General features: G+C 32.1%; 2 protein-coding genes across 4 annotated transcripts in view; one reads left to right on the top strand and one right to left on the bottom strand.

Moving 5' to 3' along the window:
• LOC124353904 (centrosomal protein 20) overlaps positions 1 to 14,653 on the bottom strand; it is a 31,862-nt gene extending 17,209 nt beyond the window's left edge. Inside the window, exons 1-2 of one of the 2 annotated variants that reach the window (XM_046803957.1) lie at positions 14,538 to 14,653; positions 11,809 to 11,936 (exon numbers count right to left, since the gene is read on the bottom strand). The gene's annotated coding sequence lies outside the window, so the exon portion shown is untranslated. The remainder of the gene's footprint in view (positions 1 to 11,808; positions 11,937 to 14,537) is intronic. The other variant, XM_046803958.1, reaches the window with a different exon arrangement.
• LOC124353903 (TATA-binding protein-associated factor 172-like) lies at positions 1 to 25,560 on the top strand. 2 transcript variants are annotated; one of them, XM_046803955.1, is made up of 9 exons: positions 1 to 170; positions 12,546 to 12,644; positions 17,303 to 17,381; positions 18,138 to 18,300; positions 18,838 to 18,984; positions 19,610 to 19,734; positions 19,993 to 20,226; positions 20,953 to 21,111; positions 25,396 to 25,560. In XM_046803955.1, the coding sequence occupies exons 2-9, from the start codon at positions 12,634 to 12,636 to the stop codon at positions 25,543 to 25,545; spliced, it is 1,068 nt and encodes a 355-aa protein (XP_046659911.1). In that variant the 5' UTR covers positions 1 to 170; positions 12,546 to 12,633; the 3' UTR covers positions 25,546 to 25,560. The 2 variants fall into 2 exon arrangements, with proteins under 2 accessions (XP_046659911.1, XP_046659912.1); XM_046803956.1 differs by lacking the exon at positions 1 to 170 and adding an exon at positions 171 to 305.
• Positions 25,561 to 25,860: the final 300 nt, after the last annotated feature.

Consider the following 25,860-nt stretch of genomic DNA (forward strand, 5'->3'; position numbering starts at 1 on the left):
AGCAATATGGCTGTCAGTATAAAGGACGTACTGATGGAGAGACCGTCTCTCCGTGGATTTCATTGTTTATTATACTGGTTTGTGTTAAAAACGCGTTTAAACATTCCTGTTTGCCATATTGTTCGAAATATTTATCAATATGGAGGCTGCTTGTTTGAAAACCGACTTTGGTAAGTCGTCCGAACATAGCCTCTTGTTTACATAGGGATTGTTTGAAAGCTCATTTGACATGCCAGAAGGCAATAAGTACAAATTCTTGGTTGAGTGCAAAACTTAATACAGTGAATCTGTGTTGACTAATATTGGTATGTAATGTTTTATTAATTTTGTAGAGAATGTGTGCTCTTAATATAAATTATTTAAAATAATGCAGATTCTGTATATATTTAATAAGATGTGCTATATAAACAGCAGTACATAATAATTGAGAATTAAGAATTTTTGGTTTCAAAATGAGCAATAAAACGATATATAAAAGCCTTACAATTTTATTGTTATTCATTTTAAAATATTAAATGTTGCCAATAAATTATACTACAAAATACACCCTGCCCTTAACAGCAATTGATAATCAGGTCGGCCTAATTCTAACTTTTATGAAAATGGTGTGCCAAGATGGGTTTTGTCTAATTAAATTTTTCTTTAAATTCTTGATGGGCCTTGGTTAAAACAACCTTGCCTAACCGATTTTGGTCCGGTTTCCAGTAATTTTTGTCTTGATTTATAAAACATATTTTTAGCTGTTGAGAGTATTTTGGTAATTGTGCATCTAACGGACGCATTGACAAAATACGAGTTGCATTATTAATCTATTGCTATTGTCCTCATAAACAAAACAATATAAGGTTTTAATGGGTGAAAATGTCAAATAACAGTTTAACCCTAGAACTGGCGGTCATTTCATCCTGTAGTGTCGGGCTGTTTTGGAGCTTCGCGCAAGGTTTTTTTAAAAAAATTATTAAAAATATAAAATAAAAGCAATATAAATAAGAGTATATATTTTTGTGTTCAGAAATTAAACGTAGAATTGCACTATATTGTAAAATTAACCATCAAAAATTTTCTAATAAACACTTTTTTTAATCAAATATAAAATTTACGAAAAAATATTTCTTAAATTTGGGGGGGACCATACCTAGCAAATGAAGTTATAGTGAGAAATATTTATAAGTGAGATAGCCATTCTGTGTCAAATTTTATCTAGTTTCAGAAAAACATAAACATTATACACATTTATGATGAAAGCATCATAAAGCTATAGAACAAAAAGCAGCGATGCGTATAAATTCTGAAAATCGGGTGTACACGTAAGACTTTGGTAAAACAAGTTTTGCTAATACATTTATCTATGAATACATGTTATTTTGCATATTTTATTACTTAGAATAAAATAGAATATACAGTAGTAATGAAATAATTACCATAAATTATTTTTTGAAAAGTAAAAAAGTTAAATTTTGCCATTATTCAAAAATTTTGCGAAAAATTTTCATTCAGCAAAATATAAAATAGTTTCTAAAGCTTGTACTATATCAAAATTTATAAATTTATGGTTTATAAGTAATAGGAAATATTATGTAGTTAGAAAACTATAAATATAACTAAAGATATTGAAAAAATATAGAATAACCCAAACAGTTATTATATATAACCAAAGAAATTACAGGCAATATATATATTATTGTGAAAACTATCTATTTACCAAAAATAAATAGTTACTTCAGAGCTAAAAGAGTGCTATAAATAACGTTTAGTAAGTGAAAACAATAACAAACTATGTGAAATGAATTTTTAGCCAAGTCATTTTGCCATAGCCTACACAAAGCCGGTAATTTCTCAAACATATTTCAGTAAATAGAAATTGATTTATTCTAAAATATATATGTTTACACTTACTACAACATCAAACAACACACTACACATTAAATACGACACTAAAACACGCGTAAAACTATTAAAACTTACAAATATCCACAGCTCGGCACGAAAGTGATACAGAACGGCAGCGGCAATATGGCGGTCACAACAAACGGCGTCGCGTTTTCTTTTACGTTCAAAATAACAAGCTTGCTACGTCATAACCATAATACAAAGAGGAATAAAACTCATCTGTTCCTTAGCATTTTTTCTTCCCGAATCCAATGGTGCATGAATTATATCGATACGTTACCGGAGTATATTATAAAAAGTAATTATACGAGGGAATGTTTGATCGACAAACTTTTGACGGTTAACACCACAAAAGCGGCATTAAACCGACATAATTATGTCGATTAACAGTTCTAGGGTTAAAGTTGTAGAAAATTAAAAGTGGAACTACTTTTCTCGTGATAGTGATGTAACTATCGATTACTGGTAATTATCATATTAACGGCCGGAGCGGAAAAATACAAGTTTTGCGTTATTAACTTATTGGAATCGTCCTATAGAAAAAAAAAAATAAGGTTTGATGGGGTGGAAATGAGAAATAACAAAGTTCTAGAACATAAAAAAATGTAACAACTGTTCAAGGGCGAAGTAATATTTCCATGTTGTACATTTATGTCGAGCATCACGTGATCTTTTGTGACCATGATTCAACCTCGTGATGACGTCATCGGATGCGTCGCCATCTTTGCAAACGTAAATGGAAAATAATACTGAAATGAGCAGAATTTTGATCCAAATGAACAATGTTTTTCTTAATTTCGAGCTACAAATTAATTACTTGTTATTGAAATGAAACGAGTGCCTCCGGCCATCAGCGCGGGCTTCGGAAGCACCGAAGGTTCGGTAAATAAAAATAATACCGAAGGTGCTGCCGAAGCCCGCACTGATGTCAATGAAAGAAAAACATCCCTCGAGATAGTACCTATCAGTAAAATATCAAATTCTAGAGGGGCTGATCAGAAATATAAATTGAAATGTAATGCACAGGCAATTATTTAAATTGAAAAAACTTAATAAATTATGAAAAACTCTAATATAAATATATAGATGGATATTAACAGAGTGTGTTGGCGGATATAGCTAAGCAGCAGCAACAAAAAAGTGGATTTAAAAAAATTGCAACATTTAAAACTTCTTTTTTTACTACTTTTTCTAATTTTCCTATCGCAACGAAACAACAAAGTCTCCCGGTTTAAAAACAACACGTGACCTCACGACGAACAAATACACTCATTATTAAAAATTCCATGTTCAATTAGAAAGGAAATAATTTCATTTTGGTTAAAACGTAAACTCTTTACGTGCCCTACTAAACACTCCGACACACAATTCACTAGGGTTGGTCGAACTAGTGGATGGTTGATTCATAATTGAAACGCACTCACAGCACTGACTCATGCCCTGTAGAACTCAGATAACAGATATGCTATCAGGCTGCTATCAGTCCCGGCCCGCAGATAATATTCAAGTAAACAGATTATCCAGACACAGCATACAAACTGAACATTAAAACATTAGAAACTTAACTACTTATGAATATACCCCTTAAAATCATGTTATTTGTCATTTGCACCCCCTAGTACTATATATATTTTTTGTTCAGTAGGGTGAGCAGAATACGTTGATAACGTCAAATTCGTGATTTGCCGCCTTGGCCTTTAATCTTATAATATCCCGATTACTTTTTACAACCCACTAGTGACTCTAGTCAACTTACTTGTCTTGCTTACTGTGCTCTTATAGTTTGACACTATTTGGAACTACTTTTAGTTCGTAGATAAAAAATTTCTACTTTATTGTGAGAAATTTACATGTTTCAGGTATTTATTACTTGCAAAAACGAACTCATGTTTTTTAGCCATGTCAGTCCCTTCTGAAAGACTTTTTTCAATTGCCGGACAAGTAGCAAATGATAGAAGTCGTAGATTTCTCCCAAAAGGGGTGAATAAAATACTGTGTCTATTTTCTAATATGAAATAAAAATAATTCAAATCAATGACGTAGCATAATGTAAAGTGAGTATACATAAATTTTGTGAGTTAACATTGACAAATACAAGGTCCATGTTACAAAACTTGAGCATTTTTTTAAATGCCTAATTAACACTTTTAATTTTAAAGGTTATAATCTTTGGTAGATAGAAAAACTAATGACTGATTTTATACTGAATTAACATATTCAATTAGTGAACGGTCTACTGTTGTTATATCTGAAGGTTTTCATTACTAGCAAATGAACAAGTTAACATATTTACCTACTGTACTTTAATGTATAAATAACTAATGGCTAGTCTACTAAATTTACTAGTCATCAGTGTTACAAGTAAGCTCTAGCAAAATGCTACAGTACTTCGAAAACGTAAAGTACAACTCATATTACTAACAACTAGTGGTTCAACTACGACTAGTCAAAGCAACTGACTAGTCTACTACTTTAGACACTAATTGAATAAACAGGTAGTCCACTTGTTGGTTAGCCCAACATTTTCTTAAAGGTGATAAAAAGTGGTTAGTTATTATTGGGCTTGTTTTTATAGTTTCATTCTCTGGTTACTCAAAATCCTATTTAATGCTGGAGAGATTATAACAGTTGGATAGGAAAAGAATCCTCTGCAGCAAACTTTACCTCAAAGTTCATGGTAATTAGACTGTGCCCTTCATTGTAATAAAAAGGAATGTTAAATTAGAGAAGGCTAAAATTTGTTATTGTAACTTTTACAACTAAGTATAACTTACTTCCTAAGCTGTGAAAATAGTTGTAATTTGAAATACTAATGAGTAAAGAATGCAGAAAATGAAGTTATGTTATCTCATTTATTCAAATAATATTACAGGATCTAATTTATTTTTATCTCAGTATTATTACAATTCTTCAGGTAATGCGTTTTTATTTAAATATTACTATCATACAGTTTTCGTTAACCTTATGCGTATCATGAAGTGAATCTTTTTGTGATACATTATATGTACCTATTCACTTTTCTACAAATAAATTCCAGGTGTAGTAAAAACCTTTGTGTGTATTTTTAGTTGGTAATAATAATTTGTATTGAGTTGTATTTATGACAACCTTACATATTATCTTTTCTAAATGCTAATATATACTTAGCATATATGTCAAAAAAGTAATAACTATAATGAGAAAAAGTACTAAATACACAATTTATTATATTTAACCCTCAAATAAATTTAACCCCCTGGGTGTCACTTTATAGGTTATTGGCAAACCGTTCTAAGTAGCATTATAATAACACGTCAGTAGGTGTTATGTTGGGAGTGCCTATGGCCGAGCGGTCTAAGACATTGGACTTTGAGTCTGAGTTACAGATAGCGGAGGTTCGAATCCTGTCTGTGGCCCTTGCACTTTCTATCAGTACCATCGACCTTGTACTGTATCGACTCTCCCCCTTATTCTGTTTGATAACATTCTCGCACAGGCCAGTGGCTTATGAGGACGGGCAGATTAAGGCTTAAAAAGAGATCGGCTTCTCCTTTAAAAAAAAATTTTTTTTAACTAATAATAATTACAAATATGATGTAACATAGCCCTTGTCTTATAGTATAACATTTTTTCCAGAAAGTAATAAAGGTTTCATTGTGTAGTAGAGTAGTTGTATGAACATTCTTTTATCTCTACAGTTATTACAGAACCCTGTAATGCACCAATTAAAGAATATAGAAGTACTATAGAATACTGAAGCACAGTATATTTGATCAGTGTGTTGGACTATACAGGGTGTATATTATGTCTGGAAACACCCAAATATATCCTTTAATAATTTAAATATAAATTTGAAACCTCTTTACAATCGTGATAGAGATTGGGCATCTACTTTTTGGAACAATGTTTTGTCATGTCACACCAACGGGGGACGTCCTGCCGAGGGTATCGTGAATATTCTTAATGGAAGCCTATACCTTGTGATACATAATTTTAAAGGTAATAGCTTACTGAATTGAATGCCACAAAACCGCATCTCAAAGGAATTTATTCTATCAGATAATAGAGCATTTTTAGTATTGAAAAATTTACTGATGTTCAACAATGTAATTTTAAACATGGTTTCTTGCCACAAAATGTGTTACACTAATTTTTTTAGCATTTTTTTAAATGTTCAATTAAAATAAAATAAACAATTTTATTTTTAAGCTGGTTCTATTAGCACAAAATTTGCCAGTTTTTATTATACAGTACAATTATGGAAATACTTATGTTATTGATTTCTTATTACAAATAAAAAATAATGTATGCTGTTAGAAAAGTCTTACAACAAACGTTTTACCTGCATTTGGTGTCAAAGCAATTGTTCGAACTGTGTTCCTTCTACGGTTTGACAATGAGCCAATCTTGTGTAAAATGATTCGACAGAGTTGCCTAACATTTCTTCAGTTATCAAAGCAATCTCCTCTATAATCCTGTTTTCTTAGGTCTTCCAAATTATGAGGCTTTCTTCTATAAACATTGGATTTTAAATGACCCCATAGGAAATAATCGATTGGTGGACAAATCCGGAGATCTTGGAGGCCATTCGATTTCTCCTCTTCGGCCAATCCATTTATGAGGAAACCTTAAATCCAAATACTCTCTTACCTGTCTCCCATAATGGGGTGGAGCACCATCCTGCTGAAACCATACATTATCAAAGTATTCTCCTGATGCAATTTGAAATAGCTGGGATTATTTCATTTTGGAGCATATTGTAGTAAAGTTCGGCATTTAAATTTCCATTGATGAAAAAGGGTCCAACAATTTTGTTACCTAAAATTCCCACACCATACGTTCAGTTTTTGTGGTTGCTGTGAATGGGACTCAGTAATCCAATGTGGGTTTTCACTAGCCCAGAGTAACGGCAATTGTGCCTGTTAACATTGCCATTTAGGAAAAAAGTTTTGCCTCATCAGAAAATAGTATGTTGGTCAGAAAATCTCTATTGTCATCACATTTGCGCATCACAAGTTCACAAAAACTCAACTCTTCTGTCGTAATCATCCTCACTTAACTGTTGGACTAAATGAACTTTAAATGGTTTGTATTTATTAATTTTCAAAATCTTACTCACAGACATAGGGTGCATATCATGTTGCTGTGCAGCTTTTCTGAGCGATGTATGTGGGTCTTCAATAAATGTTTGCAAAACATCTAGTGCATGTTCTTCATCTTTTGCAGATTGTATCCTACCCGACTTTGGCCGATTACGTACACTCCCTGTCATTTCAAAACGCTCAATAGTTTTTGATATTGTTGAAACACTTATGGGATTCCTTTCTGGGAAAGTGTCATTAAACAAATTACAAACTTCCCGATAAGATCTTTGACGATCGCCAAATCCTCGCATCATCAACAGAGTAATTCGTTCTCTTTCAGACAATTCCATTAAAAATGCCAAATAAAAACTGAACTACTGTAATTTAGATAACTTGTTGACAGCAATGCTTCAGAGACACTAATTAACTCGACAGGAATGATATGACCTTTGTCCATTTGTAATTCCCAAGCTTAGACCTGTCTAGTGAAAAGCTCCATGCTCAACAAAACTGAAACCTGTAGACCAGATGATTAATAACACAATAATGTTTTCTCATAGGCTAGTGACCTTTGTCTCTTTAAACCTTCCTGCTGTCTGGAAAACACCAAGTACAGATTCATAAGTAATCAGAGAAAGTGACTCATAAGTTTTATTCATTGTAATAAAAACTGGTAAATTTGTACTAATGAAACCAGCTTAAAAATTAAATTGTTTATTTTAATTTTAATTGAAAATTTAAAAAAATGCTAAAAAATTAGTGTAACACATTTTGTGGCAAGAACCATGTTTAAAATTACATTGTTGAACATCAGTAAATTTTCAATACTAAAAATGCTCTATTATCTGATAGAATAATTCCTTTGAGATGCGGTTTTGTGGCATTCAATTCAGTAAGCTATTACCTTTAAAAATTATGTATCACAAGGTATAGGCTTCCATTAAGAATATTCACGATACCCTCGGCAGGACGTCCCCCGTTGGTGTGACATGACAAAACATTGTTCCAAAAAGTAGATGCCCCAATCTCTATCACGATTGTAAGAGGTTTTCAAATTTATATTTAAATTATTAAAGGATATATTTGGGTGTTTCCAGACATAATATACACCCTGTATATGTAGTCCAATACATATATATATTATATAACTTAAATTTCCTTCTAACTAATAAATTAACTTCAATATACTTCAGACAAAATCGTGTATAAATATAGAAAAAATTTAATTAATAAGAAAATATAAAAATATAACTTTCATTAAAAAATAAACAGTAAACAAATACTTTATACCTTACTTTATTAAACAGATATGCTGAAGAGTGCAAATCAAATATGAAATAATGGTCAAAGGTTTGAACATAAGGTTTGGTTTTTAGAAACCCTTTAAAATCACATTAACATCCAAGGTAATTATTGTGAAGAATACATCCGAGTAAAATGTAGAAAGTGTGTTTACGTCATTTTAAAGCCTTTGAAAAGTTATTTGTGTTGCCACAACAAACAAAATAATATATACGAGGTATGGCTGAAAAAAAAATTGGATCGAAGCTGAAAACAATTTGCTTGAAAATATTTACAATTTGAAGTTTACAAATCTACTTCAATGTACTCCCCTTCTTGTTCTGTACACTAGTCAATGTGAATTTCCACTTTTTATTAAATCTATTTAAGTCATTTATTACTAAACAAATTTTGCAGTACCTGTATTCGTCGTGTTTTTTCTTAAAGATAGTTACAGTTATTGTATTAAAACTATCCTTTTACACTAAACACTAATACTAAAGTTTTGACATATGAATAATTTTCAGTAGTATGGAAAAACAATACATATTGCATTAACATTGGTAAAAGCCAAATAATAAAAACAGAACAATTAACCAATAAAAATCAACCAATACTCAAAAATCAATTAAAACCTTAATGTAAAAAAGTCTCCTATGGAGTATAAACAGTTTTCCATTAGTTTATTTTTAATGTATCTTTTAAACGAATGAAGAGGGGAGTTCTTTAATTTCTGTAGGCAAAAAGTTAAAAAATCTAATACTGCTACTCATAAAAACTTGAGTAAGACTTGCTATATGAACAAAAACTGTTAATTAATTTGAAGCGTTAATTGATTTGATTTCGTAAACTATATAATTCAAATAAATTATTATGGTTTGAATTCAAAGCAATGTTATCTGCAAAAAGGTAGCAGGAAGTGTTCGGGCAATTAAGGTTTGATGGCAGGTAATTTATATAAATTATAAATAAAATAGGTCCTAAAACTGATTCCTGTGGAACACCCTTTCTTACCAAAGACTGAGTAGAGAATTCTCAATTAAAAACACAGATTGTTTCCTGTCTTAGAGGTCAGAAGAAAAAAATTTAAATAAATCATAAAATATTTAAATAAGATAAGATGAAAATAAATTGCAATGCTGCAGATCATTTTCCATAAGCACTGAAATGGCTTCCTCCATCACTTTTTATTTTACTGCATCAACAGTCACAAATCTCATTCCTTTCAAAACTAACTTTTTTACCTGTATGCCTCCTCAGCTCATGTTATATTTATAGTAAACTAGCTGATTCCCGCTGCTTCGCACGCTCTACGTAAGCTTTGCCCGTGTATGTGCACTTCTGGTACGAGTCAATTAGATTTCCAACACCGATGTAGAGTTTGTCTTGTTGCCACGACCAAGAAAGTGTCCGTATATTTATAGCTATTGTACACGTACCTTTACTTTATTATAAAGTAGTCCAACACTCAAGCTTTTAAGTTCAACCAGAAATTTATCTTAAAGAGAAATTCCCCATCATAACTTAGCGCCTTCAAACAGTATTTGGTTATTTAATATACATAACTGTCAGGTAATTGCAGTTAGTAATGTGCAGGCGCTTTAAAGACTATTATCTTTTGCAGCGTCACTTGGTGGCGAGTTACATCAATGGGCATAGCATATAAACCTTCTCCGTGGAAAAATACATATACATACAAATTTTCATAATGATCGTTCAAATAGTTCACGATTCCATAAAGGACAAACACACAAACATTCATTTTTATATATATAGATAACAGCTGTCTAGCAAACATTAGTTATATGTAAATTAGTAATACCTATTTTATTTTTCCAAAATATAAAAATAGATACACCAAAAAGTTTTGTATTTCACCATGATATGGTATCTCTCAAAAGTCTCTTTTGAAGTTACATTTACAAAGTAATGCTTGGTGAAATACCTATCTGATGAAAAATAATCTCTATATATCAAAATGAATGTTTGAGTGTTTGTCCTTTATGGAATCGCAAAATATTAGACAGACCATTATGAAAATTTGTATGTATACGCAATTTTCCATGGAGAAGGTTTATAAGCTATGCCCATTGATGTAACTCACCACCAGGAGGCACTGCAAAATATATAAGTTATCAAAGCGCCTGCACATTGTAAACTACAATTACGAGATAGTTGTGTATAATAACCACATACTATGTGAAGGCGCTAAGTTGTAATGGATATTTGTCTTTCAAATGAATTTCTGTTTGGCCTTATAGCTTGAATGTTAGACCACTTTATTATTAAGTACATGTACGTGTACAATGGCTATAAACATACACTTTTGGCAGATTTTCTTGATAGTGTCAACAAGGTAAACTCTACATCGGCATTGACAATATAATTCACTTGAACCAGAAGTGCTCATATATGAGCAAAGCTTACAAAAAGCGTGTGAAGCTGCGGGGAACAGCTAGTCTTGTATATATGGCTTTAGGATTTAGTGCCATGTTTAGGATAACACCTAAGAAAGCCTTTATTTCCTTTAAAGAAACATTTTTAACGTTAACGGACCTGATAGATCTAGACCTAAGTGTCTCTACTTGTTTATTTTCTCTTCTGCATAACGATTAGTTTCGGTAACAATTTCATTTAGTATTTCAACAGTAGCAACAAATGAAAGAAGTCTGAAGTACTTACAGGTTTTTTTGATTAGGTTCTGTATACCCACCTACTAAATTATAAAGCAAAATGTGGAAAAACAGGTCCATCTTAAACAGTTGTCAAACCCATCTCCACCACGGCCATTATTTTAGTTTGGGCCTAGACCTTCATCACTTTCACTACCTGATACATTTTCTAATGTTGGCAGGATAATTTCACCATCACTATGTCCACTTTCTTCATTACTCAATTCGTCATCGGTCTTTAACTCTGCAATAACCTCAGAATCAGAAAGAAACAAAATGCCCGGTAAAAACATATTCAATTGACGAGAACACCAAATGAGGTTAACGCATCGACTAATAAAACCAAAAACAACAGCAGATGACAACTGTTTTTGTTCAGTTGTTGGTATTAGTTCCTAAGATTGCTGTGTGATTACAGCACTAATCAAAGACTAAAAATAGCAGCTGCAAATGGAAGAAAACTGACTTCATGGTGATGTTTAATGTTGTTCGACATATGAGTGGAACAGTGAAATTATAATGTCGAATGAGGTCTGACATTTGAATTATAAGCGTTAAATCAGTTACGGCAGTCAAGCAGTTGTGTTTGTGATAACGTTACTATACTATAGCACGTAACATGAGAAATGTTTCACTTGCTGTTAAAAAGTTTAAAAGAAATGAATGTTCACTTGCTGTTCTTTATGGACACTCAAAAGTTTTTTCACATTAAACAGTAACTGATTATAATTGGCGCTAAGGGAGGAATGAGTGCAGGAGCCACACGAAAAATCAAGCAGTGGGCAAAGGGGGAGTCACATCACTGGTTGTAAGATATTCTGCCTTATTGTATTCATTTTGTGGCTACACCTATACTAAAAATTCTACAATATACACCCTTTACATCTAGTCTTGCTACATACCTCAAATGCAGATACGTGCTCATAAATTTCATCTAATCCATTTTTGCTTGAGAGCAAGTTTTTGAATAATTTATTCAATAAATTAGTTTCTTGTGATTCGGAAGCATTTAAAATTGTTGAGGGATAAGCTGAAACAGTATTGTAAAATATTATTTGAAGGAGCCAAGTTCAGAATTGAACATTGAATGTAATGGAAACTTACAAGAAACTGATAATTGACCACCAAAAGACCTATCGAAAACTGATACTGAACAAACAGCAATAAGTGGTCATTAACACTTTTTCAAGCCACTCGAGTTAATTTTGTGTTATTTTCTTTAGTCAATTTAATATGAAATAATCATTTGTTACCATTACGAGAGTGGTATCATTTATACAGTTAATACCTATAAGGTAATTAAAACATCTTCACAAGAAGATAGGGACTGAGTATCGATTTCTGTTTTTATATATTTAAAGCCTTTTGTGTGTTGGGCATAATATGATATTAAAATTCACTCTTTATTGCATTTTCAACTCCAACATACAATGGGAATATTACTAAATTCACTGTTAAATAAGGCAGAGAAATGATCTAGTTTTGTCTGTTAAATTGACAATTATGAGAGGTTTTTTTGTATTAGTTTATTTTTATCTTATAATTTTCTTCAAATTTATAATAGCCTATAACTATTCTATTGACATGTGTAATTCCAATAACTTTGCTGTAATTTATTTTATGGTCTTTTCTGTTTCAGAAAACTTGAATGTGTGAGATGGACCATAACATATTTTGATTGCTTTCGATTTGAAAGACTGTAACACCAAAGCTTAACGGTGTAGAAGATGACGTCAAGGTAAACCTTTTTGATTTTTAGTTATATTTTGATATAAAATATTATTTAAGAGGGTTACGTATGAGTAATTATAATAAACAAAATACAAATAAAATATATTCCTCTTAGCTAATTTTATTTACACATTAAAAATAAATTACATTTAATATTTATTACACTTCTTATGTTGTTTTTAAGTATTTATTTTTTCTTCTTTTTATAAAGTGCAAATGGTGCTAATAAAGATTTCCAGGTGGCAAAAATTAAAACAAAATTGAGTGTGTTTTTTTTTTACAAAATATATTATCTTGTTTATAAAAGTGAATGTTGTATATATGACTTTGAAAGACTCGGAAACTATTTGTCCAATCATTATTAAAATTTGTATGTATATGTATTTTTCTATATGGGTTTATATGGTATATGGTTTTTATGCTATGCCCATTGATTTCACTCGCCACCAGGTGGTACTGCAAATTAATTTAAGCACCTGCACATTATAAACTGCAATGAGACAGTTACGTATATTAAATAGCGAAACACTATTTGAAGGCGCTAAGTTATGATGTATATTTGTCTTTAAAATAAATTTCTGGTTGAACTTAAAGTTTTAGTGTTAGACCACTTTATAATAAAATACATTTACATGTACAGTGTTTATAAACATACACTTTTGACATACTTTCTTGATCGTGGCAACAAGACACTATATCGGCGTTGGAAATAAAATTCATTTGAACCAGAAGTGCTTATACACAAGTAAAGCTTATGAAAAGCATGCAAAGCCGCAGGAAACAGCTACTTTATTCATAAAAGTAGAGGAACCTTCAATTTTTTAGTGCCAGTATTTGTTGCAATAGTAACATTGTCTCCCTTTACTTTACTTTGAATTTTTGTTGCGTTTTTGTAACCATTCCAATTATAGTCTTGTGATGAGACAGTTTTAGTACAATGATCCACCTCTAGAGCTCTGCTAATTTTGTTAAATACAATAATATATACTGCATCTATTTTGTTTTATTGGAACTGTGTTAAACAGTTTGTAATCAGTTTTGTATTCAGCTCTTAATTTTGTTCATGTGATGTTGAGAGTACCTTTGAGAGTTGTTTCATCCCACTTGTCGAACAAAAAGCAGAATAAAAATCTTTCTATATAGATCTAAAGTTTAAATAATTAACACATCTCAATGTTTTGTTATATTTATATTAAATTAGGCAGTTACGTTAAAAAAAGGAATTTGTCTTACAACAAATATAAAATTCCAATTTTAATCAGTACCATTCTATAGAGGAACAAATTACAGTGGATTTTGTGTAGACAGAGTTGGACTTTGGTTTTTTTTTTTGTTCCTTCAAGTGATAAGTCATAAGGTGTGGTCTGCAGTTGCTGTCTGCTACATCACATTTTGGGAAATAGGACAAAAAAAATCTAAAAATGTGAACTTAATTTTTCATTATTCTTTTTAAAGATGAGGAAAGGTGGGTAATTTTTTATGGTACACGGTATGTCTACACTCTTTGTTAAACCTATCTGGAGGGGATAGTTATGCTTCTCCTTCCTTTGAACATGGACATTCTTCTTAATCTTAAGACATTCTATCAATATGCCCATCTATGCTGAGAATGAGGTTTTAATTACAGGCTTTTTTCACAATAACGGTTTCTTACAAAAACGAATAAAATATTTTTGTTAGTTTGTTATTGTTGTAATGAATTTAGTAATAAATTATATATTTTCATGTTAAGCATCCACCCTGAAAGTCAACACCTCCAAAATTTGGATTTTTAAGACATCTTAGATTTTATATACCATGAATTAAATATTGCACGCAAAATACTATAAATATGAAATTTTATAGGTTTAGTTCAATTAACTCGATATGACTGTAATTCATAGTTTGAAGCTGTACTCACTCAGATAGTTAATAACCCACTGTGTCTCCGCATATTAGGACATTGGTCTAATATCGGTTACTTTTTTGGCCCCAGGAGTTTTTTAGTGTTAGCTTTTGGGATATGTAAATTTTGAAGGATAGCACACTCTGTATGTCTTGTGTACTCAGTGCAGGTGGTTGTAACAATTCAGAATAATTGAAATGTACAATGTTCACTAATGAGGTCAGGTGATGCACATGTGTGTTGACAGAATTGCAGTTACAGACTCAATTGAATTAGCCATACAAATTGTATTGTCTCATTTGTATCGGTTTGTTACAAGTGTATGTTAATGTCACGCATATTTTCTAATATTGCGATACTCCATAATTTATATTCATATTGCAAAACATATCTGCTGCATGATGTTTCGGAATGTTATGGCTAAATAGTTTACTATATTTTAATAGGTTATTGTTAACTTTGCCTCTAATAAAGCAAGTTTCATTCATTTAATTATTTAAATTGAGATTTCTATACATAATATAGTCATTGTGGGAAGGTTGATTCAATGTGAATGTTCAGTTTAGGGACAGTCCACTTCCCTCTTAGTGCATTGTCTGGAATCTGACATTTGTATCACATTTCTCTAATTGAAATAGAAATGTGGAAGTCTGTGACAGTTTCCAGAGGTTACACTAAGAGAAAAATAAACTGGAGATAAACTCAACATTCACGTAAATTAAGAGTTAACAGAAACCAAACCTCTAGTATTTCAACAGGAGAATACCATACAGAGAATGAATCCCATTCTCTGAAATTTGAATATTATTGAGGTGGAAGAACTTATAATGATTATAAAATCTTACAGTACATATTATACAATTATACCTATCTTTTTTGTTTTAGAACTGTCTATTTCCTGGTGATCATAAATGTTTCAAAGTAGATTTATTTAGATATTCAGTGATTATCTAGAACCTTAGGGAACTTAAAACTAATTATATTTAATTCAACGTTCTTCTCTCTCCTTAATCCCACATTTTGAATTGATAGCCTATGTTTAAATTCCTAATTTAAAAATTTATAGAATACTAGAAATATTATTGATGACAAAACCATCTACTACACGTTTATATGTTAACTCAATAAAATTTAATTTTACAGTTAATTATTTGATGCAATTTTTGTATAATTTATAAAATTATTTTATTTGTACTAAAATTATTTGTAATTTTATGTTTTGATGTAGATCCATAATTATGAAATCGCTTTAAGTTTACCCTTCCAAACAATGTTAAGTATCAGGCCATTTTCTAAATAGAATGGTAAGTAGCTATTGGTTGTAGCTTCTTATTTTACAACTTTAAATGATTTTTTTATGTGTAATCAAATACAACTGGAGCAGCAGTTTGGAAGTTGTGATAAGAGAATAATTGCAGCAAACAAAATAAAATTGTGAAACAAAAAAATGTAAACTGCACATTAAGTAATTTTCATATATTTAAAAAACCATGATTTTTAAATATATGAAAAAACCATGATTTTTAAATATATGAAACCATGAATCTTAAAACAATCTTACCATGGTTGATATATTTCTATTTAAAAGTAATAGTGAAGGGGTGGGACTTTTGTATTTATTTCTTTTATTACAGTAGGCTGGTGTGAGTCCAACTTAATAGTATGGCTGGTCAGGCCTAATTTTGGAAATGCTGTACTGCAAGAGCTTAAAATTAAATGAACTTATTACTATTTATTTATTACTAATTAATATCAATATAAAATAATTATAAAAGAAACAAAACCGCTTATATATTAATATATGAGAGTGTGCAGATTCCTTATCTGATTCTTCCAGCGTTACAATAATATATTCAAACTAAAAACATCATACTCTTACATTGCAGAATAGATATGATTTCTTTGATAAACATAACAAACACACCATGTTGTCGTCAGTCATGAAATTATACTATGTTATTGAATATTGGTGTTATCTTGTATAATAAAATGAAATAAACAATAAATAAAACGTAGAGCCTTAGGACACTTCTGATTCTCCCAAAAACTCTCAGGTTGCATTCGAGCAAATCATATTCTAAATGTTCTTAAAATATGGAATTATATCCAGTAAATGAGATGATAAAATCCAAAAGCTGGAATCTTTCTCAGAAAGAGGTAATTGTGAAAGAGCTTGGTTTGGAGTTAAAATATTAAAAGATTAACTTCGATAATATCTATATCAGCTAAAATTTTTATCTCCAAAATAAAATATATTTTGTAAGTTGAAGAAATTACTAATAGGGTATTTTCTATAAAATAGTGCTTCAAAGCAAAACTGTGTAGACATACTTTTAGAGCGACACAGTTTGTATTATAACTATCATCTGTATTTTCCAGGTCACACTGTGTTAAGACTTGTTAAAACAACTAAATACATAACAAAACCTTAAAACTCAACAACTTGTGATAAAATTTGATAATATTAAAAGAAATACTCTAGAAACGAGATATAGAAATACTGTAGCTTGTCGATATGTTCAAAGAAGATAATATTTACTATAATATACAGTTACTATATATTTGTGGAGTGATAGTACTACATACATTGTATTTACGATTTTTATTATTTTATACAACAATAATAATTATCAAGTAATTTTATTTCATTTGCATGAGAAGAATTATAAATGAATACAAGGCTTAATATTTAACATATTGAATATTACAGTGTTAAAACAGCGGCCTGAAACAGTAATGTTTTCATGTTAATTGTTAGTGAAAATATTGTTCTCTTTAAGGTTGGACAGACTGTTTGTGTTGTTGGAGACGGGTTCGTCAGGCGTAACGAGACGTGCCGCCGCTACTCAATTGGGAGAGGTAATTTCTGTTCTTTATAAATAACTTTTTGCACTCTATTCGATATAATGATAATATTTTGGTTTGATTTTTGAATTATAAGGTCATGGCTATTGCCTATTTTAATTTTTATTTATATCTTAGTTCTTTGTAAACAGATTGAATATTTGTAAACAGATTGAATATGAACTGTACTCTAGAAAATGCTTTTTTATGAGTAATAGAGTGTGGATCAATGAAATTTTTAAGTTAGCTAAATTTATTTAAGCAGCAAGTGTTTCTTTTATCTACATAAATAAGTAATGACTGTATGACAAAATGCAGTATAAAACAAATCCTTAGTTATTTCTAATCTAGTATCATGGATCTGCAGGCGCGCTAAAAGCGTAACACACTCTTTTAACATTAAAAAGGGGTGATTCTGTACATTATTCTTTATTTCCTGAATTTTCATTTGACCTACTTTGAAAAGACTTTTTGTTCACTGTCAACGTGTCTGTAAAAAAACAGGGAGAGGCAAGGAATTCTTGCAGATATCTGGAAAAAACTTAATCAAAATGGGAACAGTAAGAAAATGTAGTTATATTTTTTTAATAAAATATTTATTTTTATAATTGTATAAAATGGTAGTAAAATTTAATTTAAAATCGAATTTAACCCAGGAGCCAATATGATTTGTCCGGAAAGTTGATTCTTCTGGTGTAGCAACATTGCTTCATAGACCTAAAAGGTTAAAACTGAGTAGGCTAGTGAAGTGACTTGTTCAATGATTTCCAGGTCCAAAGACTGCACCCACATGAGCTACACTCACTGCTAGCTCGTATTACACAGTTACTGCGTAGTCCGACATGGGAGACGAGGATAGCTGCTAGTCAAGCAATACAGGCTGTCCTAGACAATGTACCGCCATGGAATCCTACTCCTGCACCTGACAAAATAGGTATGATGCATACTTCCTTAGGCCTATATGTAACATATATTATATATATATATATATATATATATATAAAAATATGACCTCCTGTGGTAGACTAGGTATGATAGGTACATGACATGCTAGACACTGTGCCATCTTGGTATCCCACTCATGTAGCGTACCTCAACAGGTATTGGACTTGCATTGCTCAAAGTTAGTAGGCCTTTTGGAACCACAATAAGTTAAACCTTTGTATTTTCATCAAACGCTTTTGGATTTTTATAATATTATGTATACAATTTATTACTTTAACCAGGAAATTTTTTGCAAGCTTGTCTACTACCTGCTGCAGGAGTTAGTTTGCCACTGTCAATGCCCTCTTTTTACCAGTATTTAAACGAATGATTTCAATTTACTCATTTTGTTTAGTTATATGTTTATGTTTCTGTAATATTTGTGATTCAAGGAAGTAAAGATATATATTTCTTACATTTATTACAGTAGTATTGATTTTTTCCTGCATTTTTAATAAATTTTTAAAGTGTATTTTCCCTTTTTTAGACTCGTTGAATTCTCAACAAGTGCCATTGAATCAAACAGGAAGACTGAGTTATGCTACATTTGACCTTCAAAAGGTTGTGACGAATAGTGCCTATCTAATGGGGTCCGAGGGAAAAGAATATGATACTGAAGAAGAAATTCCTATTGGTAAGTAAAGTTGTTAATTTATCCTGTGAAATTTGTCTTGTTCTTTATGTAGATGGGCTAATTATGCTAGACTCTACTCATAGTTACTGCAAGTATTTTAAATTTTTAACTCACCTAGGAATAAACTTAACCCTTTGAGTGCCATGCCTATTGTTGTTGAGAAACACCATGTAGCAATATATATTATTAAGTTGTTCATCTTTAGTATATAATTGTTTTTGAAATATATCTAAAATGTGATTAAGTATTAGGAAAGTAGTATCAAACTCTGAAAGATTAATATAACCTTTATCAGTCTCAAATTACAGTACCTCTAAATAATCCAGTAGAGCAATAAGTTGCAGCTTGAAGTGTTGCCGTTACCTGTAAACTAGATCAGAACTGAAACATTAAGAGCCTTGTCATTCCGCTTAACAGTGCTGGTGTGTTTTAAAATTATGCCATAAAATAAGTATTATGTTACACAAGAGAAGCACATTATGTAGATGGAATTGTAGTCTTGGCCACACTCAAGTACGAGTTTAACAGGATAAAACCGGCATCACTATGACTATCCTGGTTATTTACAACCAAACCTCTCAGTCTTTATTCTGAGTAAATGACAATATTTGGCTTCCATTGACAGGCTCAGAAGAACAGATGCACAGTAGATTGATGCAGGAGATAGGTCTGCCTCTTCGGATGGATTGTGCCGTTATCACCCCAGACGACTTCAGGCCAAGCAACATGTCAGCCTCATGCCCACAAAAGGTAGATAAACAATTTGTCTCCTTACATTTCACTATGAAATAAGATATTCTCACAGAATTTCTATCTTTAATTAGACTTATTACTCTATATTAAAAAAAAAAATGTATTGGTCGGCGTAGCCTGGTCACTTAAGACTTGTTGAAAAATCTATGAAAAACTCGTGAAAATTGCTGTTTTATTATCACTGCACTTTCAGAACCTTTCCCCCAAGTTTCTTAAAGTTTAGTTTGCTCTGTCTCAGTTGAAACCTAATTTCAGATGTCGGTGATGCAAGTTGTGTCTGAGGGTCTGAGTTGTCGTGAGCAGAATCGCGCGAGACGGAAAGCTCGGTTGGCTTCAGGCCGATCGACAGATAGGCCAGAGGATGAGAGTGAACAGCCCAACAAGAGACAGAGACTGGATGATACGGCTACAGTGGCGGGGACAGGGACTGGAGAAGAGACGTGGGCAGGTGACCCCACTCCGGACAACACCGGGTCATGGGGGCCTGATGTGAGTTCTACTGTGGTTGTTAGTTATTAGTGTAAAAGTGTACTTGTTGGAGAGACATTTTTATATTTAGGTTAAATATTAATGTAAGTTAACCCAACAACAGATGAGCGTCACATATACAATTCTATGCTCTCTAAACTGATAAGCTCTGTGGAAACATATTTACATTATAAATAGTATTAAAAATGTAAAACTCATGTTTGTTGACAAAAGTAATAGTATAGTTTCACATACTGCCTTACTTGTACATGCCTTTCAAATTGAATCCAGTGAAACTGTTATTTTTCTAATAAAAGCTTATGGAATGAATTAGCCTATATCTTGTAAGTAACTAAGTTGTGCAATATTTTTGCTTGGAGAAGAACATTATTATCATAGGTACTTTAAAACAATTCTGAATTTGAACCTTTGTTTTTACACATATTGTGAGACAGAGTAATTTTTATTATTTTGTAAAATTCTTCACATGTGGGAGTGTATTTAATATGGCCGACAATTTCTGGAAGTTTTAATTTGATACTTATTAGTGCAAATAGAATACCAGTCTGAATACATTTTGAATGGCCTCATATGTTATCTAATAGTATTTAGTATTCATCATTTTATTTATAGTCAATATATTTTGTTTGAGATCCAAGTATGATCTCAAGTATGATGGTATTCCCTGTTCATTATTTGTATTTATTAATGAATGCAAAATAATAAAATTGAGCCAAATGATGTTAGACTGTAGACTGGCCCCTGGAAGGTTTCTGTGACACGTTACTAGCAGAAATATTCAGCCCACGATGGGAAACACGACACGGCGCAGCAACAGCTCTAAGGGATTTGATCCGCTTGCATGGTTCTGGTGCTGGTCGATCCACGGACTTGACACCGGATCAGGTGAGTACTTGTGTGTAATTTGTTCAACTAAAACTGAACAGTTTGGGTTGAAACCCACTCTCTATTAGTTTTGATATCCTAATGCTGAAAGTTGACATGTTGGCTATCAAACATCGCAGTATCTAATGTTGGGAGAGTCTCTGTACACAACTTCTACAATCTCTGGCATAGAGATGTGCCCAGAGAATTGGAACTAGTCGGAATGGTTTACTAAAGTTCCAGATATAAATATAAAACAAATCTTTTTTATTTGGTATGCTAAACATATCAATTGATGCGTTTATAACAGCACCTTGAAGATTTTGTGAATACATCACGATCACGACTCTAGCGTTTGACAGCGGTCTAATGCATCGTGACTGCGACATGTAGCGCTTGTAGGATTAACTAAACCGAAATAAATTTGCTGGCACTTGTAAAAATAATAAGAAACTAAAAAAAGTGAATATAACATTTTTATTAGGAAAATTTGTTCATTAACAGGTATTTTCAACTGATATATAACATTGGAAAAATTAATGCCAAGGTGTCCTATGGTTTCATGTATAATCGAAACTATGGCCATTTCAACCTTGAGAATGTGAAAATGTGGTATAGCTCATCAACCTTTTTCTGCAACAACATATAACATAATGTTAACTTATGTAATATATTTTAAAAACTATTAAGATACCATAATAAATTTTTCCATTTGAAAGTTTTCTTAAATTAGGCTTACTAGTTCCGTATATTATTTTATTATAAAAAAAAAATGTTGTTATAAAACCTTTTTTACATTTTGGCAGTTTTGCAAATGTTGTACTAAAACCCATGCATATAACTGGATAGTGGTATAAGATCATACAAATAAAGTTTGGTGAAGTTATATGTATTGGTTGTTGAGTTATGTAACATCTAATATCGAAAAATCTAAGTTTAAGAACACAGCAAAAAATTGAAAACTTTAATTAAAAAATTATTTTACTTGCTATTAGTTCTGGCCAGAGCAGTAGGTAGGGTTATCTGGATCTTAACCCTGGAATTGGCGGTCATATTTCTCTCAGTGGCGGAGTGTTCTTAGTACTTCATACATTGCCTTATATTTATTTTATTATTACAGGTTTACTATAAAGTACCTACGTCATATTATATATTTTTTTATTCAGCATTGTTCAAGGAACATTTTTTACATAATATAATTAAAACAAAAAAAATATCCTTACTCTACCTCTTCATAAAAAAAAATTTTTAGAAAAAAAGAAAAGTTAGTTCAAAGTTTATAATTTGTAAAATTGTTGTTGTTAATGATATGCAAAATCCAAAATATAAAAAAGAAAGAGCATTTAATTCTGAGTAAAAATAAAACAACACGTAGTTTATAAGTTATTTATTTTTACATGTGGTATACGATAAAAAAAATCATACACTGACATTCGAAAGTGCTACTTACCAACAAAAGTAAGAACTTCAAAGTTCACTTGGATTTGTACAGTCTTGTAACTATTAGTTCATATTCATTTTTTTTTTTTTAATTTTTATTATATATTTTTTTGATTATGTTCTGGTTGAATGTCTAAATCAGAATCCTCATCGTTGCTTATTTCATGTACAACTAGTTCTCAAATGTCACTTGAACGATCGCGGAAATTACGATCCATTACCTAAACACGCACAAAAAACTTACTATTATTGTGTCATATACAGAACCATCATTACAACGAACTCAAACAAACAATAAACCAGACAGAACACAATGCAGCTGACGAAATAATAATAGCTGAATGAACCAGTTGACTCATCGCTGCGCGCGCAACTAGCACGGCACGCGGGAGAATGTAAACAAACAGTTCAGAGATTATAAAATGTATGGACATGTAACGAAACGATACAATTATTTATTAGTGTATTATTTACAATTGAACCTTCCTCTTTTGGTTGGTACCAATACCGATATTCTTTGATTGTGTTTTAAGTACGTAATATTGAGAAATATAAGACATATTAAAACGCCCGATATTGGGCGCTGCCATCTAGGATGCGACTAAAACGCCCGATATCGGGCGTTGCCAGTTCCAGGGTTAATTCTTTTCATAAAGATCCTCCAGTTTCCTCTTAGACGCATCTCTTGTTTGTCTGTCTGATTTGTTTTTCAAGTTAAGAAGCCATGTTCTGCTTTTCGCATTCGCTCGTTATCTATAGAAGTTATATGATTAAGGAGGTTCTACCCAATTTCTAGTCCTAATTGCTACATTAATTTAACCCTTGACAAACTCCCACAGGTAACTCCTAACTGCAGGTGCACACCAAAATCTAGTACATTAGGTATATAAGAGTTATTTTTGGTTTGCATGCCAAATCATACATTATACAACTTTTGTTTGGGTTCGCTCTCAGGTACTTTGTTAAAAAGTTGGGGTTAGTCACGTTTTGGAATATAGGTTTTATTTCTGTTATCAGTGCCTTGAGATGATGGAAATTATTTTAAGGTCATAAGCTAATATATCTTCCTTAGTTTGCCTCTATTTGCACCAAGTGCCTATTTATCTGGGTACAATCCGTAAGCAGATTTTCATCATTACCTGATGTTTGGTTCAGCACTGATGAAGTTTTTAGTCTTGGTGAAGGCCTAGTCTTGTAACATGTGTATCTACTTCCTCCTGTTTTCTTACTAATAACTTTTATAAACTAAGCTATTATTCACATTACAACTCAAAAAATAACCATAACAACTTCTCACAAGATTTGAAACAAAACAAATTAATATTTTTAAAGCAGCTACCTCAATTTCATGTCGACTGCAAAAAAAAAAAACAAAAACAAAAGAGATATACGATTACACGTATTTTTATACGAGGGCCATCCCGTAGTACCCGTTTCCGCCGCGTGAGGCGCTGACGACGCGAGTAGCCGCCGGACAAGGTCAGATCGCTTCAGTGGCTTGTCTGCCTTCTCTGTTACAAGTTCCGTGACGCTAGCATTAACTGTGTTGTTTCTGTGACAGTTCATAATGTTTAAAAAAATTGAAAACGCCGCTAGTTGTGAAGTGAGGGCTGTCATAAAATTTCTCAACGCAAGAAACGTTCGACCTTGTGATATTCATCGCCAATTAAAGGAAGTGTATGGAGGCAATGTGATGGAAGAGTCATCTGTTCGGCGCTGGTGTCGTAATTTCAACTTGGGGAGGGGGAACACACACGACGATGAGCGTTCAGGGAGACCATCTGTCATTACAGATCAACTGCTGAGGTCAGTAGACGAATTCGTGAGGAACGATCGGCACGTCACAATTGATGATATCTGTGAACATTTCCCTAATGTTTCTCGAACAATTGTTCATGAAATTGTCAAAGACCATCTGCATTATTCAAAAATTTGTGCAAGGTGGGTCCCTCGCATGCTTACAGATGAGCACAAAACCAAGCGTATGGCTGCTGCATTCACATTTTTGGAACGTTATTCTGATGAAGCAGACACGTTCTTGAATCGCATAGTTACTGGTGATGAAACGTGGGTTTGTTATGCTTCACCTGAGAGTAAACGACAGTCCATGGAGTGGCATCATACTCATTCACCAAATAAACCAAAAAAATTCAAGACTGTTCTGTCCACCAGGAAACTTATGGCAACCATTTTCTGGGATCGACGTGGTGTACTGCTTATTGATTTTATGGCCCGTGGAGACACTATTAACGCTAATGCGTATTGTGAAACATCAAAGAAATTACGGCGGGCAATACAAAATCGACGGAGAGGTCTATTGTCTGATGGCGTCATTCTCCTCCATGACAATGCCAGGCCTCATGCAGCGGGGATAACACAACAACTTCTGCAGCAATTCAATTGGGAAATTTTCGACCATCCACCGTATAGCCCGGACTTGGCCCCTTCAGATTTTCATCTCTTTACAAAACTTAAAGAGTTTTTGGCGGGAAAAAGATTTGACAGCGATGAAGAACTTAAAGAAGGCGTGACTACGTATTTCAATCGGCTGGCGGCGGAGGAATATGACGCTGGAATACAAAAACTCGTCACACGTTATGACAAATGCTTAAATTTGCTTGGAGATTATGTGGAGAAGTAGTTTAAGGTATGCTCTTTTCAATAAAAATGTTTATATTTGTTAATATTTACTTCTGTGTCTTTATTTCACAAACGGGTACTACTTTCCGGATGGCCCTCGTATAAACACAGTAGAGACCAATTTCCTTAAATGGTTTGATTGTATCAGTAAACAAATTATTAATGCTATAATTCCTTATGGATGTTTGATGATATTAAGTTTAATAAAGAAAGTTCTGTTCGTAGATGGAAGAGAGTCACCAGCTGTTCTTGGAGGATGTGTCACTGAGGCTTCTCTGTGTCTTGGCACTGGATCGGTTTGGCGATTTTGTCTCGGACCAGGTGGTGGCTCCTGTACGTGAGACCTGTGCTCAGACCCTTGGTAAGTCCTATTAGGGTTTCGTCACAAGTTTCATTCTGAGGAGAGTTTTTTTTTACTTTTTTTTAAAAATTTTCAATCCAAATATGCATTCACTTAAAGATAAACAGATCTAACTTAAAAAAAAGCTTTCAGTTATAATTATAAGTCATTGTAGTTCACTCACATGTCATTTTCATATTCTGTAAGAACTTGCCAAAGTCACTATTGAAATTATTGTGTTTGGATTGGTAGTGAATCTAATTACCCGGATCACATACTCAAAATTAGGGACAGTATTTGACTTATATTTAGTTCTAATAGACTGTTTACCTTAGATAATGCTTTAAAAA

The sequence above is a fragment of the Homalodisca vitripennis genome, chromosome 2 (genome assembly GCF_021130785.1).
Source record: "Homalodisca vitripennis isolate AUS2020 chromosome 2, UT_GWSS_2.1, whole genome shotgun sequence".
In the NCBI taxonomy this organism is placed as follows: Eukaryota; Metazoa; Arthropoda; class Insecta; order Hemiptera; family Cicadellidae; genus Homalodisca; species Homalodisca vitripennis.